The sequence below is a fragment of the Hippoglossus hippoglossus genome, chromosome 1 (genome assembly GCF_009819705.1).
Source record: "Hippoglossus hippoglossus isolate fHipHip1 chromosome 1, fHipHip1.pri, whole genome shotgun sequence".
In the NCBI taxonomy this organism is placed as follows: domain Eukaryota; kingdom Metazoa; phylum Chordata; class Actinopteri; order Pleuronectiformes; family Pleuronectidae; genus Hippoglossus; species Hippoglossus hippoglossus.
The window spans coordinates 15,310,911-15,329,260 of NC_047151.1; the positions used below are offsets into that span (position 1 = coordinate 15,310,911).

Consider the following 18,350-nt stretch of genomic DNA (forward strand, 5'->3'; position numbering starts at 1 on the left):
TAAAACTGATGTGTCAGCTTTTTCATGACCGTAAATAAACTGTATACTGCATGTATAGAACTAAAAGCTACATATTCCACATCATTAGATGTGGACTTTATTAAATGTAGGCTTCAGTAAAATCAAAAAAGAATGCAGGGGACTTGAATCCTGAGAAGTTAGAAAATTATTTCATTCATTTATGTTATAGTCGGTCATTATTTATAATAATAATAAAGTTAAACAAATGTAGAAATCATAAAATGATGATGATTTTGCATAATATACACAGGTTCAATAGTTAGAGATGTTGGATTAGAGATGAGCATTTTATTGTCTTTTGTTTTTCAAATTTCTCACGATATATATTTATGTGTGTGTGTGTGTGTGTGTGTGTGTGTGTGTGTGTGTGTGTGTGTGTGTCCCTCAATTCTATTTCTCAACAGCCTCTCTTCTTCTTCTTTCTATTATATATTCAGTTATTGAATTGACCTGACTTAATTATACATCTGAAATAATTTGTAATATATATAAAAAACAGCCACTTGTCCTGTTATATATGTTATAAACATGTTACAAAAGTTTTGATGATGCAGGGGTATGTGTGGGTAACATACTGACTGTGGTGGCCTGTGACACAGACAGACAGACAGACAAGAGACAATAAATGTATATTCAGCATATTTTGTTTTGTCTTTAAATTGGTAGTCATGCCTTTTACTGCCAGTGCACTGCCAGCACACAATGCCAACTTAAGATACACCTTGTATTTATATCTCTTCATCCTTGATCTTGTCTATTTGTGGCTAATCTGGAACCGAAGAGGAGCGAGCGGAGTTGGCACATAAAAGAACGGCAGATTAAACATTTGAGGGGATTAGCAGCCCTCAGGACTATAAAAAGGGACGGTCCAACAGTGAGAGGACAAACCAACTAGCTCAACAGACAGCATCAGAATCAGCATCAGGACAAGACCTCAACACAAGGTAAGCTGACGCTGCAGTTCTCTCCGCTGGTGTTCAGGGGCTTCAAGCTCTTATTGATGGGGCAACATGTGCTGCCTCAGACAAATGGCTTCAGAGTTGTTACCAAGACTGACAGGGAGCTGAAAAGGAGATCGGTGATTTGTAATGAGTGGTTCTTTTTACTGGTTCTCTTCAATTCTTTGTGTGTTTATACTTCACTTACTGGTCTGGTTGTTGATCAGCTAGCTGAAGAGGATGTGTAATATGATCACAGTGGGGAGTAGTGCAGGGACACCTGCATGAAAGGTTATACATGGTACCAGAGGAATCTGCAAGAAAGTTAATCTGAACAGCACCAACAAGGAAATTCAAAGTGCTTAACATAAACATTAAAACAAGTGTTATAAATAGGGATTTAAAAGGGGAAAATTTGATATTCAACAAACAACAGGGATAGTGCAGTGTAAGGTATGAATGAGAAGGCCCAAATGGAAGTGAATACAAGCAAAGTGGCAAACTGAAAAGTTTTAATCCAAGGTTTAAAAGATCTGCATGAAACTCACATTTTGTGTTCTTCTCTACTTTTTCTTTATGTCAGTAACTAATCAAAATGTCAGACATCGACGTCGCAGCACCCACCGACAGGAAGGCTCCTCCCAAATTCAAGCAGAGGGCCGCTCGCACCTTCAAGAGCAAGGCTCCTAAACCAGGCCAGAAGGGGTGAGACGCATTACGATCACACTTTCTCTTAGTGTGCAACAACCCTGCAGTCATTTCAGCTGTTAAAACACCAGCCCGACTTTATGCTCATCACGTATTTCTTTGTCTCCACCCTTCAGATTCGGAGACGACATCCCCGGCATGGAGGGTCTTGGCACAGACATCACAGTGGTTTGCCCATGGGAAGCCTTTGGCGACATGGAGCTCAGCGACCTGGCAAAATATGGAATTGTTTAGACCTCTCTCCTCAGCCTCTGCCCCTATATGCCACTATAGTCGCTCATGTATTCCTACTGTGGTCTAAGCAGCTAAAGATCTACTACCTGTGAGCTTTAGAGAGGAGGCAGCCCTTCATGATTTAGAGGTTTGACCTGGAAAAAAAAAAAATACTCTGGCACTCTTTCTTGTCCAATGCACTTTATTTTACTTTCCCAAGAGGAAAAAACGACAAACGGAACATGTTGTACTCTGTAAATGTGAGAAGAGGGTTTGGGATCTGTTATGGTGATATCCCCGTTCCATGTCTTCTCCTCAAAGCTGCTGATTCAATGTGCACAGGTTTCTATTTGGTGAATCAGATAAATCCGATTTTATTTTGGTGATTTTTTTCCTTCAGGGGAAAAAGTTCACCTCTGTCTAATCTGTCAGTAGAGAGGAACAACTCCACAACAATAATAAATGTTGATATTTTCCATAGAACATATGTGATCGTGTCCTGTCTTTTATGAGAAACACACATGTTGTTTGGCCTCATGTGACTTTCACTGTTTTCTGGCCTCAATCAATGCAAATTAGCTAAATATAACTCTTTGTTCGTTATTGACAAGGGAGGTCATTGTTTTAGTTGCCACACTTGCTCATTAGAAAACTGTTAGATTCATCTCTAAAACTGTAGATATAAATAAATAGAAAACAGGGAAGATAACTGCAGTTGTTTCCATGGTAACAAAACCTTCTTTTTTACAAAACCATCCACTCTATTTCTCCGGAAGAAAAGAGACAAAGAAGATGGAGAGTTTCAATGACAACATAATCACTGCAACAAAGATCGTAGTTTGATTTAATGCCAGTTAACGTCAAGGTAACAGCTTTTATAAAAATCTAGCATTCGAATGAGTCATCAAAGAAGAAAGACACAAGAGAGACGATCTGTGTGGACATGACACATTATGACATGTGTTCCTGTGTTTATAACACATGCGGAGCTGTGAGAGGAAGAGCAATGACAAATCAACATACAACAGATAAACAGCACATGGAGATGCTCTGAGCCTCGGGCTGCACTGACGCCGGTGGTTGTTTAATCTCAACAGCTAATTACTGATTCGTTTAAGTTTCACATTAACTTCGCTGCCACAACGGGAAACATCCACGTGAGCTGCCGGGCTGAGTCGCTCTCAGGGGCCGGGTTTCTTCTGCCCTGATGGAAGGTTGGTCGGCAACGTGCTGATCGACAAATTGGGTCAGGTGCAAAAACACAGTCAAAATTCATAGCTTGTCATTTTAAAGGTCCAGTGTGTGGGATTTAGCCGTATCTATCAGCAGAGATTGAACATAGTACTATAATAATGTTAGAATATTATGTTTACATTAGTGTATAATCACCTGAAACTAAAATGTACTACTAAAGTTTGACCTTAGAATGAGGCCTTTATGTTTACTGAGGGAGTCGGTCCCTAAATTCCACCATTGATATCTTATAGGCTACTTCAGAAACTGAGGACATACAATCTTTACGATATCAATGAAATATTTCGCAGCTCCTCTGGTCATATCTGTGTTTGTGTTGTTTGCTGGTGGCCTCCAGATATCAATGTGCATCTGTGTCACTGCACCAATTAGCTGCCTTTAAAGTGGGAGCTGACAGAGGGGACAGTGCTCCGTGCAACGCGGCATAAACACAACAAACCTCATTCTGAAACCTTTGGCCACTTTATCATCAGGGACGTGAGGAGTGGATGAACACAGAGAATGAAAGAGTGAGAGGAAAAGGACATTTAACTGTGTAATTATTTCCCCAGACTGATAAACCTCACATAACTAAAGTATTATATGATTATCATATCAGTTATTTTATATTATTTGTGTCAATATGAATGAATGAATGAATGAACGAATGAATGAATGAATTCATGAACACCTGTATGTATTTTGTTTTTAAGGCTGAAATCTCAGGGGCAATATCTCAGCAGATGAAATCAAATGTATCTGAATGGCAAATTCTACTCTGAGTGCCCTGAGCCTTTAACATATGAAGCCCACACATCATCTCTCTGTAGAGCAGTGGTTCCCAAACCTTTTAGATCCAAAATGTTAAAGTCGTCCTGCAGCCCCTCATCACTGGCTGATGTACTACTTACAACAAGTTCAACTAAAAATTGATTTTTGTTCCTTGTGCTTCATTATTCATTTGCGACAACAGAGTATTAGGGCTATATTGATTAGATATTAAGATAATAAAGTTGTAATTGAGAAGAAAGCTCTTAATAGCACAAAAATCATAATTTAAAGGGGACATAGCATGCAAATTCCACTTTGTTAGTGCTTCTACAGGTTAATGTGGGTATCTGGCATGTCTACCAACCCAAAAACTCTGGGAAAAAAACACTCGCGCGTTTTGTTATGGTTCCTCTAAGTCAGAAACGTCATGCTTGAGTGACTCGATTGAGCTTCCTGGGTTTTGTGTCGTAACAAGGCACTGGAAGTCTCCCTACATGGTCTTGGTCATGGTCATCACAGGTATTCAGAATATTAGAAGTTTTATTGATGGTTGAAAGAATAAAAAGAACAAAAACACTCATAACAATAGACAGTTTGTGTCATGTGAACAATTATGATTGTTCATGGGTATAAAATAACATACAGTGCATTTAAATGTTGAAGACATCTCTGAGAAACTCAAAGACTCCTGGTGTTAATTGTGTTGCAGTTTAGCAGCGTGTCTGCCGTGTCATGTTAAAATGAGATGATGAGTCATGGTCAAACAGAGCGATGTGTTGCAGATGTTTCTCTGGAGCAGACTGATGGTCGCTGGGGCTGCAACAGCTGCATCTGCTGGTAACTGAGAGAGAGAAGTGGAGTCACTGAGGTGAAATGTCTCCTGCACAGATGGCTGGATATGATAAAACAAGAAGAAGTTACCGGATAGCATTTTGGTGAACAGTATTGTTTGATCTTGTTTTTTTTCAGTCGTTAAACTCAGCAGTGTCTGTGCATGTACGGATCTAAACAGATTCTTCACTGTCTATTTTTACACACTGGCTGTAGGATGAGTCTTTGCAAAGTCACAGACAGTACGATGCAGAAATCATCCTCAGTAAATCAGACTGTCCACCTCACTGTGGGTTCTGCTTCTCTCTCTCAGCGCCACATTCACTTTCTTCAGGTTTCTAAAGTTCTCACAATAATGACATCATGAGATCCTGATTGTTTCAATATGATAAGACAAAAAAGAAGAATAAATCTCTCCTGATAATATTATCCCCATCACTTAAAGGCATTAATACTTCACTGTGTTGTTTCTCTTTTCAAACAGCTGTGACCGATAACCACCTTCATTTTTGGGGGGGTGGGGGGGGGGGGTGAATGCAATATGTTTCCATAATATTCAGTTTAATCCATCAGGAATTATTGCATGACTGAGTTTATCTGTTGCATTATTTTATTTGACACATGATGCAAAAGCACAGACTGTTCTGATGTAATGGGTTTAATGATACCATATATTTATAAGTAGAAAACCTCAGCCCTAATTTTCAATATAAATAAAGATGACTCTGTTCCAGAAATGACCTGGATATACAGTTTGTTTGAATACTTATCCTTAGAGGGTCAATATATTATAGCTGATGCACAAAACTCCTGCATAATCCTATATTGCAGTCGGGTTACAGGCTGCACCTGTTTGGTCATTTTTCTGTCTTCACGAGTCTTATATCTAAGAGCTTCTCTTTGCAGGAGATCAAAACTGACTTGGAGAATTAAAACATACTTATTTTTTTTACCAGTACATTCTGAAATCAAAAGTGTAAGAAAAATGATGATGCGTTAAGATGATATATGTAATCGTTATTGCTGTCAAACACCATTAAAGTGAGAGCATATTAATTTCTTAAGCAAAGGAAAGTACAGTATTTGTCTAATAAACAGATTTGTTCAGGGATCAGGAGAATTGGCCTCAGTGAGCAGCAGCAGCTCAGTCCAGTGATTGTTGGTATTTTAGTTTGAGCATGAAGAGCAAAGCCACAGCCCTGAGAAGTATTTTGCACATGTACAATATTGTATAGTGTTTTATTGCTGCTGACAATGATGCATACCAAATCTCTTTCCAAACACCAAGCCAGACATCCAGGAATCACCCACAAATTATACCTTGTGGAAACAAAACACTCAGTTCCTAGAAGGAGAGACTGGATCAACAAGGCCATGTGTCTGTGACTGCACCCCGCTAACTTCGTGTGTATGTCTCTGGACATCAGTTTTACTAAGATCGTGAAAATATCTCAGGTGAGACCTGTCGGAACAGAGGATGTTGTTTTGCACTTTGTTCTTTGCTCTAGCATGACAGCATGACTTACAGGCCGAGGCGAGGTAAGCTGCCATCTTAGGTTCTAAGAGGATTGGGATTTATCCATATGGGTCATTGCAGACAGATACAGGTTTTACAAGCCAGAACTTTCTTAATTTAAAGCTCGCCATAACTGTTACTTACAGGAACACACATGTACATACATGCACACAGTCGTAGTGAGGGGGCAGAGGCTCGTAGGGAAGTGGTGGTGCAGGTGGGGCACCTTTCTGTGGGTGTGTGGTTAGATCCCTGATTCCCTCAAACCCAAGTCAAGAAAACACATTCATGTATAAACAAATGCAAGTGGTGATTCACTGTAGCTATTCCCCACATTGTTTGGGTCCCTGTATTAGATGCTGATGCAGATTCTGTGTCTCCTGTGCAGGTGAAGGATTAAACGCAGCCTTTAAGGTGATTAAAGTGGCAGAGGGCTTCCCCAGCAGACAGTGTGTTCCAACCCACCCATGAAATCCATACAGCCAACACTCCCACAGAGTTTCCACCGTCACTGTGACCTCCATCATATTAACCCTCAACCATCAGCAGTTGGACACTTCAGACCAAACATCCAATCTGAGCTGACATTGGATGAGAGGCGGGGTCCACGCTGGACAGAGCTGACACCCACATTCACATCTACAGGTGATTTAAAGTCCCAAACATACCACCTTAAAAAATCTTGGATATTTTAAAGTATATAATTTTGATAATTCAAGATGATACAGATATTTATTTTCATTGTATGCACTGCATTATTGTAAAGTGGTTTTCTTGAATGGTTGTTTGACATGCGGCTTTCAAAAGGTTATTATTTTAATAATCTTGATATTTTATCGTTTTAAAGATGTTTCTCGTTTCTTTAAATGATAAATGTGCACGTTAGCGTGTGTAAACAAATTAATCTTCACCAGTGGGAGGAGCAGCAGGGTCTGAGGATTAATACCACATGATGTGAGACCTTCACACACTCGGGCCATGTCAAAGCTTAACAGGGTTTAACGTTGTGTAACTGAAATATAGTGACGGCTGAAACCTGCAGGCCACAACACAAATACCAGTAATCCCACAGTCCCAGGTTCCCCTGCTTGACATCACTGCTCACACCACCTGTAGCTCTCATCTGCTTGTAAATGCTGTTGTTGTTCAACAAATACGTTGGGAGCACTCACGCAAACATGATTTAAACATAGTAAACAGCATGATTAAATGAAATAAAATGATAAATGCAGATTGATTCATGTTGCATTAAAATGACAGATGCATTTAAAAAAAACATGGTTTAACGCAGGTTTTGTGTGTTTATTTGTATCCAGCAGTGGATGTACATGTCAGTTGCATTGATGTTTAGCATCTGATTGAAGTTTATCTATTGTGTAAAATAACATCATCTACATGGAAGATTTAAAAAACATGCAATTGTATTAGTTGTTACCAGTTTGTGCTGCTCTGATTTTAAACCAACTATAAAATTATTTTAATTATTACAGAAAAATTATTTGGGAAACTTCAGAGTTTACGTTTTCCTGAAATAGTCCAAGTGTTTCTACAGAAAACAAACCAACAACACAGCGTAAAAAAATCGGATGTATTAATTTCTGCCCCTGTGTGATTCTAATCATTACTTTTGCTGTGTTTATTTGTAGCACCAGCTAAATAAGCAGCTGGTCCTGTCATTCTAACCCCAACGCATCCTTCCTGCGCCTGTTGAACACCTACACTGCACCACAAGGACTCAGAAACTGCCAAACTGAACATTTCTTCATTTATTTCTGTCCTTTCTGATTTTTCCCCCTCTCATTCCTTTTCATTTGTCTGCCTCCAGGATGCTTCATGTGTCGGGAATACTGTAGATGAAACGTAAGTTAGATGGTAAAAGGGTGTTTGTTGCTTTTGAGAGTGCAGCTGGAAGCAGAGATAAATGCCCTGAAGGAGACATTTATGCAGAGATTTAAACAAACAGACGCTTTTTGGTTTGGATTAAACCTCAGAGTGAAATAAAAAACAGATCAAGAAATAAAATGGCTGTTTGCTAAATACTATTCCATCATTTAAAAAAAACATAAACATAACCTGTAAAAATGTATTTCATAGTTGTGGCTGAAGGCCCAACAAGCTTGCCAGGCTCAGACTAACGTTTGTTCTGCAGCTGCCACATCTACAACAACAATTACATTGAAACATGTTGTAAATATATAATAGTTTTAATATTAATATTTTTGCTTTGAACATCAACCACATTGCATAACTGTCATATGAGTAACACTGTTCTGTGTATTTGTTAAATGGGTATTGAGCAATATTAGAAACAGCTCTAATAAACCCCAGAACTACTTGTCTTCTTACTTCTGTATTTTATTATTTAACAGATGCTTTTTACAAACTAAATAATTACACAGTAGCGTGTGGGCTTCCTCAGTGTCGTGACGCCAGAGGGACAGAAAGGGTGTTTGTAAGTAGATTTACTCTCAGTGGTCGTCACCTGGAAGAAGCTGCATGCTAATGCAGGTGGTGTCGGTGTTGTGACGTGTGAATGTGGTATTTTACTGAAGTCTGTGACGTTAGTGTTGCCCTGATTTACAGTGTTAGTGATTTCCATAAGCTTCCTGTGAACATGTATCGTTCTCCCCGACCCTGTAAATGGGGTCAGAGCTTTGGTTTTGTTATAATAAACTAGATATGTTTATAATAATTTTACCTCGATGAATGGAAACACCTGTATTCACTCATTTAAATCAGATGTGTTGAAAAAGAGAAGAATTTAATTTCACATTTAGTTCCATTATTGTTTGATTTTTAGTCGTGTGGGTCTGGGGAATGATAGTTCAATTCATGACACATATTCAATTTAAGGGCAAATACATAGTAAAAGTAATAATATTGTCATTACTCTCAACTCTCGGTCTTGAGGAATCAGATTATTTCAGTTTCTGATGTTCTGTTTATATCAGTCAGGGGGAAAGAAGGTGTCATTTTCATAGATTTCCCTGATCACATTTTGACATTTCTTTGTCTTTTTTGTTGTTGTTTGAAATTCAGAATAAAAATTGTATAGCCTAAATTTACAAAAGTAACAGGATTGATTTTTATTTATACAAAGACGTTTCTTTTTATTTAAAAAAAGAAAGTTCGTAGGGTTCAGACCAAACCTTTCGTCCTGACAGAGTTCATTGTATTTTTGTGCATCCACTTGTTTTTTTCTGCTCTGTGGCCAAAGTGTGACTTCCCCACAGTTTTCCAGTGAACTCCTTTTGTGTGGCAACAATACTCAGAATGAAAAATGTCAAAGTTGATATAAATCCTACTTTTTTAGTTTTTCGTTTGACAGATGTGGCGCTGTCACAAAACATTTCTGTGGTGTTTGTGGGAGCTGCTGTTCAACGGCCCTTTCTGTCGCTCTGACAATTAAAACGTTTTTTTATTGGACTCACTTGACTCAAAATTTAGACTTTAATAGTTGTTAGTCAATACTATTTTTTGAGAGAGCGCGTATTTATTCTCTAAAGATCCTGCTGAACAAACAGTCATGAGGTTGTGTTGACTCCATCGTTGACGAATAAGCACCTCTACACAAGATCTTCTCTCTAATGGTGTAGTTTGGTTTTTCTTCAGTATGAGGATGTTGACGGATCATTCTTTGGATATTTGTATCGCATGGAGGAAATGCATTTGACTTTAATAATAATCAATAATAACCATATCATCATATAATTTCATGCTTTTATTTGTTGCATATATAATATATATATAGTTATATAATAAATTCTAAATTTATACAGACATTTCCAGTGGTGTTTTAAGACTCTTTACAATATATTTAAGACAATTCATAAAATAATACTAAAATATTATATTACAAATAATCAAATTAAAAACAGAGAAATAAGAAGAAAATTAAGGAAATAACTTAATAACTTAATGTAAACACCAATGCATAAAAAATCAGATTTAATGTCTCCTCTGCTTTATGAATTTTCCAGGTGTAATAGAACATTTACTTTACAGGGTGATGGCATAGATCAGGCAGGAGTTGTGTCCCTCATGTGGTGAATGTTCCTAACTGCAGCCCAGTTAATCTCAGGTCTGTCTCACAGGCCTCTCTGTACCTGAGATCTGCCTGGTGTTGAAACATGCACATTAACCAAGCTGCTATTCCTGCAGAGACTCCCACCCACATACACATGTATGTAACACACTCAGGACATTTGAGAGCAAAGAGGTAAAGACAATGCTTCAAACAAGACTCGTCAAGACAAGAGAAAAGATTGAATTCACAAAGCCAGAGGTCAGCAGGACTAAATGTGTCCATACAGCGCCAGACACAACCACATTAACCTGTCTCCTGTCGAACAGCGACACGTAGTCTTACATCCCACCACCCAAACCTATCAAGAACACCTTGCTGGTTCCCACGAAGCCTCCAATCACGTTCCAGGAGAGTTGCAGCGGCTGCGGCTGCTGCTGCCATGTGGCGTGAGACAGAGACAGAGCAGAGGTGACACGAGTCGAACAGCTACAAAAGTCTTCTGACCTCTCCTGGGTTTTCTTCTGTTTTAGCTGCAGCCTGTCGGTCGGTCGAATCCCCAGAAACATGCTGATCACTCTGTTCCTCACCTTCCTGGTCTCCTCTGCCTTTGCAAAGAAAGGTAAACGGATTTAACTACACTTTGTTGTCCTGTTTTTCTGAACTTATCATCTCGGCTCTTCTCGGCTTTAAATGTAGAAGATGAACCTGGATATGATCATTTCCTGTGACCTGCTAACAACGCAGCTCCACAAATCAATATTCTGGTTAATGATCAAATTGCGGCAAAATGCAAAAATGTTCCCATCAGCCTCTGCTGTACTTTGTGTGTTGTACTACCCTGGGAATTCTAGCATGCTGACATACTAAACTGAGATTATTGATCTGTACTTTTATGCTTCAGTTATTTCTGTGAAGCACATTGAACGACCTTGGTGTGATAATGTGCTGTACAAATAAATGTGCCTTGCCCTCCGTGAAGGAGCATAGATACCTGTGAGCATATGGACTTGCTGACACTGTGTAGACTTTTATAATAATAATGTATTAATAATAATAATAGCTTTATTTGTATAGCACTTATTTAAACCAGGTTACAAAGTGCTTCATAAAAATCCATGGCAAAAAAATGAATGAACTAAAATAAAAGGTATTCAATTCAGCTCAATTTTAAGCAACAAATCATAAAATATATTCTTAGTCTTATTGACACAATGACTGGGACTGTGAGGTCCGAACTATGCTGACGTGTCTCATTCTTCCTTAGACACTGCTCTTCCTCAGCTGAATGACACCAAGGCTGCCGAGGCCTTCATCGACTCTGCTGAGGTGGTGGTCATCGGATTTCTGGAGGTCAGACAAGATCCCAATCACACGTAGAGAAAAAAAAAAAAAACCTGCACTCAAAATAAGCCTCCAGACATTTTTTCAAGCAAACCCACAGACACTGTTTTATGGTTCGGTTTACTATGTTAACATGCATGCGGCACACCATGATCAGACAGATTATCTTTATCTGACTGTGAGAGCTCCCAAAATACAGCCTGTGTTTGCAGCCTGGTCTCTGTGATGCCGCTGTCACGAATAGATCTCAAAGAAGGATGTATTTCCTGTGGCCACACCTTTGGCAACGCCGCTGCTGCTGCTGCGAGGGACCGAGGGCGGCTGGCCGGCCCACAGAGGCGGGCCCTTTGGCCAGACGCAGTGTGCCGGGGGAAGATGGCCGGCCACTCGACAGGAAACACATGCATATCTGCAGTCTTGTGGGATTGGCTCCATTGAACCTCGCATAAACAAGTGCAGGAGCAGGGGAAAGGTTCATGGGAGGAGAGAGGAGGAGGCCACACGAGGATAACTCATGAGGATGGTTGGATCATGAAGGCTAGGAGAGACCAAAATATTGATGCTGTGACTCATTGGGAATGAACACATATTACAGGCTGCAAAATAATAAAACAGAGTGCCAGAGCTCATGTAATACTCAGAAATAGACATGATTCACCTTCTGTGAGTCAGCTTCCTGGTCCACTGTATTTATTTGGTCCTCGTCTCCGTCTCTGTCTGTGTACTTAAAGTATCAAAAATACTAATTATGCAGCAGACTGGTTCCCATCATTGTTTAAGTGTTATATAATTGTTATTATATTATTGATGCATGAACACGTGAGCAGTATATTGATATTGTAACTGGTTGAAGTGGAGCTTAGTTAAACTTCTTAATTTACTGCTGGGTACTTTTGATGTAAACAAATACATCATATCTCTAAGATCATCTTCTTTTGTATATTAAATCTTTCGGTTTTCAAACCAGTTGTAAATGCAGTATTGGCAAAGCAGGATATTACTGATTTACAATATATGTGGAATAATGAAAGAAAAGCAACTTGTGGGAAAAAAGAGTGAACGATTATACGTGATGAGATGAGAGAGTTAAACAGTTCCCTTCTGTAACTCTGTCTTTCACTCTGGTTTCTCAGGGAGAGGAGAGTCATGGGTATAAGGAGCTTGTTGCAGCTGCAGAGCGCGTCGAGTCCGTCCCTGTCGCCATTTGCACAGTGAAGGAGGTGTGGGCCGACTACAAGCTTTCCTCAGACACCATCACCATCTTCAGGAAGGTATTTCACATCATCACTTTTCATCATCCAACGTTGATGATGTACCGTCAGTCTAATGGTGATAACGATGTGGCTGTGTGTCGTGTGATCCAGGCGGATAATCACCAGGACAATCTTGTTGTCGCGGACGCCAAGAAGCTGGACGCTGATGGTCTCGTAAATTTCATCACCGTCAATGAGATCCGATACATCACAGAATACAACCAAGTGGTAGGACCGCCATGTCTTCATCACTGACGTATAAATGCTTTGCATGGAGTCAACAGCTTCTGACTTTCTTCCTGTCCTCTCTTCTATCAAAGCCTTACTTCATTTAAAAACATGCTATGAGGACAAATGAAGACAGATACAAATTCACTGTCCCCATTAAATCACATGTGGGTGAGGACAAATTGAATTTGACTGACGGCTCCATTTCCCTGTTAATTTAGTAGCACCCGTTAGGGCGGGATGACCTGTTGACCTATCATCATTCTTACTGGTACACGAGATTTGTGACATCATAAATTTCCACTGTAGTCCCACCCATTTTTAACCTGACAGGTCTGATCAGAGAGAGAGTGATTAAAAACTCTTGTGTGTGTGTGTGTGTGTGTGTGTGTGTGTGTGTGTGTGTGTGTGTGTGTGTGTGTGTATGTGATCATGTCCTAACCCGTCCTAACCCTCTGTTTCCTCTCAGTCGGCAGTGGGCCTGTTCAACTCGGAGGTGAAGACACACCTCCTGCTCTTCGCCAACAGGGGGACTAAAGAATTTACTGAGCTCAAGGAGCAACTCAGAGCTCTGGCCCCTGAGTTTACAGGCAAGGTGAGAATGACCACTAGAGTAACAGCAGGGCTATGACGTGTCTAATTATAGTAAGTGCAGGTCTGTAATGCATCAAAATTAATTTACCTCTAAAACGATTTAGGTCTCAGTTTTTTCTTGCCTAATGTGGAAGTTAAAAAATTTTGGCTGTGGGGAAAACTGCTGTCAAGGAGCACATTGACTCATAATGTACAAAAAACTAATTTATTTTAATTTTAATTGGTATATTCATCTATCCATTTTCTTTCACATAACTAAGTCCAGACATGGACAGACAATTATGAAACCACATTTAATTTCAAACTTAAATTTAATAAATTATGCAGAAACCCTGTGTTTTCATATTCTATCACAAATCCAACGAAAACCAAATGGTTTTCATAAAACTCTGGAAGCAGTTTCATATCTGCAGTTACTTGATTGACTGTACAATAGGTTAAAGTCTGAGTCTGTGTTCCAGTTCTTGTTTGTGCTGATTAATGGAGCCGTGAAGTCCAACTCTCGGTCACTCGGCTACTTTGGCATCAAGTCTCAAGACCTCCCACGAGTTGGCATCTACGACGGTAGCTCGGACATGAAGTGGCTCCTTCCTGTGGGAGAGATTTCTACCGAAGGAGTGAGGGAGTTTTGCCAGTCGTTCCTGCGAGGAGAACTGAAGGTGAGCGGCCAGGATTTGCCTGATTAGATGTTTTTGACCTGCAACATATGATTAAGATATTTTAGTGATTGTACTGAGGGGATCTATTTTCCGGACACGTAGATTAAAAAAGAGTGACACCGTTTATTGAATTAAAAATAAGCAGCACAGGCAAGAAATTGAAAGAAACCAAATTAGAAAATGTTCAGTAAAAGTAAAACAGGAACACTGCTCCCTTGGCCTTGAGGAGAAAGGCTTCACCAGTGAGGTTGAAGAAGAAAAGCTCTTTTTATCTGTCACACAAAAGACAGGAGTCCTCACTCTGTCACTAATTTGCTGTGTTGCACCACACAGAGCTGCAGCCGGGAGGGACACACAGTCTGGACTCCTTCAGTCGAAAACAAGTGAATTCAGATCACATTAGATCTGTTACATAACTGGCACTGGATCTATACTGGTGAAAAAATGTATTTAGATCGTTTTACTTAAGTTAAAGTAGCAATAACACACTGGAGAAATCAGTTACAGGTAAAGGTTCTTGTGTAACTGGCAAAATTATGAGCATTTCTATTTCTCCTGTTCAACATGTAAGAAGCATTTTAATGTTGTAGTTGAGGTGGAGCTAATTTTAAATACTATATATATATCGTCAGGTGATAGACTCCTTCATATCATATTAAATATTCTGAGTTATATGTAATCTGATTGTAATAAAGTGCTACGTGGCTGTAGTGGTCATATAAATGTAGTGGAGTAAGAAATACAATATTACCAATATTTTAACATTTAGTGTCAAACTAAATATGCAGACTAAAGAAACTATGTTAAAATGATATATCATTCTAAGATACTTTCCTTTGTATGCAGTTTTTACTTTTTTTTTTAATTGTAAACAAAAAAGTATAGTCATGTAAAGTACTTCATGTTGATGATGTATGTATGAATTAAATTAGCAACAATTGTTGTTGGTAACCTAGGTCAAAAAGAAATAATCAACAAAACTATATATCATAATTATCGGATTCTCGTACTTCTTCAGAATACCACCTGAGGATTCCTCTCTAAATACGTTTCTCACCTTGTTTTTCTGCTTCTGTTCATTTACTGAACGTCAAAATCACCAAGATCACCAGCAACACAAACAATTACACTGTTGTTGCTGCTGCAGTTTGTTTTGTTCATTTCCTTCTGGTCCAGTCATAACTTTCCACAGATTTCCTTCAAGTTCTGAACTGGAGCTTTGCCTGGAAAAGAAAAGTTTTCACAGCATTTTCCCTTTGAGTGTTCCTCCACTTTTAACAATATGTGTACTGTGATAAATATGGTTCATTATTTCTGTTTTTTTCGCATCTACTAAAAAATAAATATATGAATAAATAAATCAAGCTATATATATATATATATGAAATTCGAATATTTCGAATATAAGGATATTTTATCCTTAGGACAATTTAGGTTTTTAATCTTACCATATTTTACCTCTAGGTGTTCAATTGTTTGAAATTACATTGTATGCACTGTATTTATTCCTGAGGCTTTTACATTTTTTTTATAAATAATAAATTCAGTTTAAGTGTTTGTTTCAGTGCAAATGTAAAATAGAGGAACTTGAGATAAACTTGATTTCTACAAGTCTGCATTGTTTTATATGTTCCCCAGTGCTGTTCTGTCTGCTGTAATTCATGTGAACTTTTATTTTCCAGGACGTGAAACAGGCCGGAGCAGAACCCAAAACAGAGCTCTAAAACTCAACCATCAAATGTAAATACATTATTATACATTAAATAGATACATAAACGAATAAAGCATCTGATGTGAATTCTTTCTTCTGTAAAAGAAAACTAAACCGACTGCATTCCTCTCTCTGTGCAGTTTCTTTCTTTGAGCACAACCGAGACAATGCTAAGTGAAGGTTTGCGTGTGTGCGTGTGTCTATCATGCGTCCTCACTTATTTACCCTGTGTATGTTATGTTTTGTCCGTTTACGAGAGTGCGAGCCCCGTCTGTGGCCCGACCACAGGTCACCGGCCGCAAGTCGTAGTGATCTGGCGCAGTTTGCTCGTCTGTCTGCGAATGTTATTGTCAGGACCACAACACAAGGACCTCAGGGAGACTGACAGAGAGCAGGCAGGGAAGATCCGACCCCAGGCAGTTAAGACACAGTAGTTAGTGGTACTTTCTCCTGTGAGTCACGCTGGGTAAGAAGTATGTGTAAATTAGGTGAGAAGCTTCATCTGTGCAGGACAAACTAACATGAAGATCCCCAGCGACGAAGGAATCAGAGGCAGAACTCACACACAGTTTTCTAAAAAATTATATGAACTCAAAGTATTTAGCTATAAAATCTATAAAAGAACAGTAGATGGTGTGTAGGCGGAGGGAGAGAAAAAGTCCCGAGCTTGTCCCAAAAATTTTCTCTCAAGGGAGATGGGAACGTCGAGGCCCAGACTTGGATCAGGATAATTAGTGGTGTTGAATTGCCAAGTGGATACATCCGGCGGAACTGGGAAAGCCTGGCAGGTGGACGTTTCTCAGAGACCAGATGGAAATACACACAGAGAGCTGCCCGCCGTCGCAGTTTGTTTAGGGCTGCGACTGAGACGGACGACAGATGTGACGGCTTTTACATCAATGTGTGAAATGATGGGATTCAAAGGGTGACAGACATGACTGTGTTTTAGTTTTACACCGTCAACGGAGCAAATTATAAGCTGCTGCTGCCACTTCATCAAAGAATTAGGCCCAGTCATTGCGTATAACTTTAATATGAATGTATCGTTAGTTGTGTAATCTTGGTGAGTGTTGAAACACTAATAAAGAAGATCCGACAATTGTATTCTGTAATTGCAGCTACTGTGTGTTAAATTAATGATCATGAGGCCTTGACGGCTTTTCTCATGATGTGACATGTGAAGGACCTCTCCTCCTCCTCCTCCTCCTCCTCCTTCATCTCCTGCTCAAACACAAACCTCTCTGTTCTCCAGAACACAGTGAAAACCGCTGCAGATCTCACTGTGCCGTTGTGCTAGACTGAGCAGCAACTTGGCTGCCCTCAGTCCCAAGAAGGAAATGTCATAAATCTTCTGGTCTCTAAGTAAGACTCGTCCCATAAATAAGCAGCGGGTGAACTAGGTCATAAGTCAAACTGTAGCTGGTGTTATTTATCTTTCTAAAAGTTTGTCCTGGTGCATTTGACTGAAAACTGAAACACAGTATGCAGAACACTAGATTGTGTTAAAAGGCTGTTTAACGGCTCCATCTTTTCACTGTTGTCACTGTGTGTTGGGAGATCCGAACATGGGAAGACAGTAAATGTTGCTCTGTCTGATCAGCAGATACATACAGTACATGCAGTATATATGTGTAACAGCAAAACATATTTTCACATCTCATTCAAAATACACTTTTAGGTCCAACCCTCTGCACCTATGTACTATCCCCTGTGTCCAACTATGAAATATGTAAGTTTGAGTTTTAATTTTATTTACATAGAAAAGCCTGATATATTTTCAGTAAGATTCTAAATATTTTTGCTATGTTAACAAAAGACTTCTTCCCTGACCCATACTGAATCCTTATGCTAACGTTCATGGTAATCCAACCAGTGTTTTTTGCCTAATACTGTTAACAAACAGGCTGACAATCAAAAAAAAAAAATAACCTCCTTGGCGGAGATAACAAAACTAAAATATCACTCAGTAGTTCCACCTCCACCAATGCCCAACTGTCCCCTTGAATTCAATCAAGCTGCACCACATTACAAACACACACGATTTTCAGATCCATACATTATTTCCTGGGAAATTAGAGTCAATGTAAAAACAAAAACAAAAAAAAGACTTGTAATATTAAAGAAAGTGAAAGGGTCCGTGTTAGATGTGTTCTTGCTTTGCCCACAAACAAACAAGTGGACAGGGGTGAAAATATAAAAATAATCAATCTTATAAAAACTCAAATTCACATTACGTTGTTTCTCACAGGACGTCCTGCAGTAAAAGTGTTCTATACAAACACCTTTGAAAAAGTCCCCAGCACCGT

General features: G+C 39.2%; 2 protein-coding genes across 2 annotated transcripts; both read left to right on the forward strand.

Annotated features, from left to right (window-relative positions):
* The first annotated feature begins 837 nt into the window (after positions 1 to 837).
* LOC117768195 (retinal cone rhodopsin-sensitive cGMP 3',5'-cyclic phosphodiesterase subunit gamma-like) lies at positions 838 to 2,354 on the forward strand. The gene is made up of 3 exons (XM_034596389.1): positions 838 to 965; positions 1,543 to 1,664; positions 1,784 to 2,354. Exons 2-3 carry the CDS (start codon positions 1,555 to 1,557, stop codon positions 1,899 to 1,901), a joined length of 228 nt encoding a protein of 75 aa, XP_034452280.1. The 5' UTR covers positions 838 to 965; positions 1,543 to 1,554; the 3' UTR covers positions 1,902 to 2,354.
* An 8,317-nt stretch (positions 2,355 to 10,671) lies between these two features.
* On the forward strand, positions 10,672 to 16,167 carry LOC117759862 (endoplasmic reticulum resident protein 27). Its single transcript, XM_034582326.1, has 7 exons — positions 10,672 to 10,877; positions 11,523 to 11,608; positions 12,733 to 12,870; positions 12,964 to 13,080; positions 13,550 to 13,675; positions 14,136 to 14,333; positions 16,016 to 16,167. The coding sequence occupies exons 1-7, from the start codon at positions 10,823 to 10,825 to the stop codon at positions 16,055 to 16,057; spliced, it is 762 nt and encodes a 253-aa protein (XP_034438217.1). The 5' UTR covers positions 10,672 to 10,822; the 3' UTR covers positions 16,058 to 16,167.
* Positions 16,168 to 18,350: the final 2,183 nt, after the last annotated feature.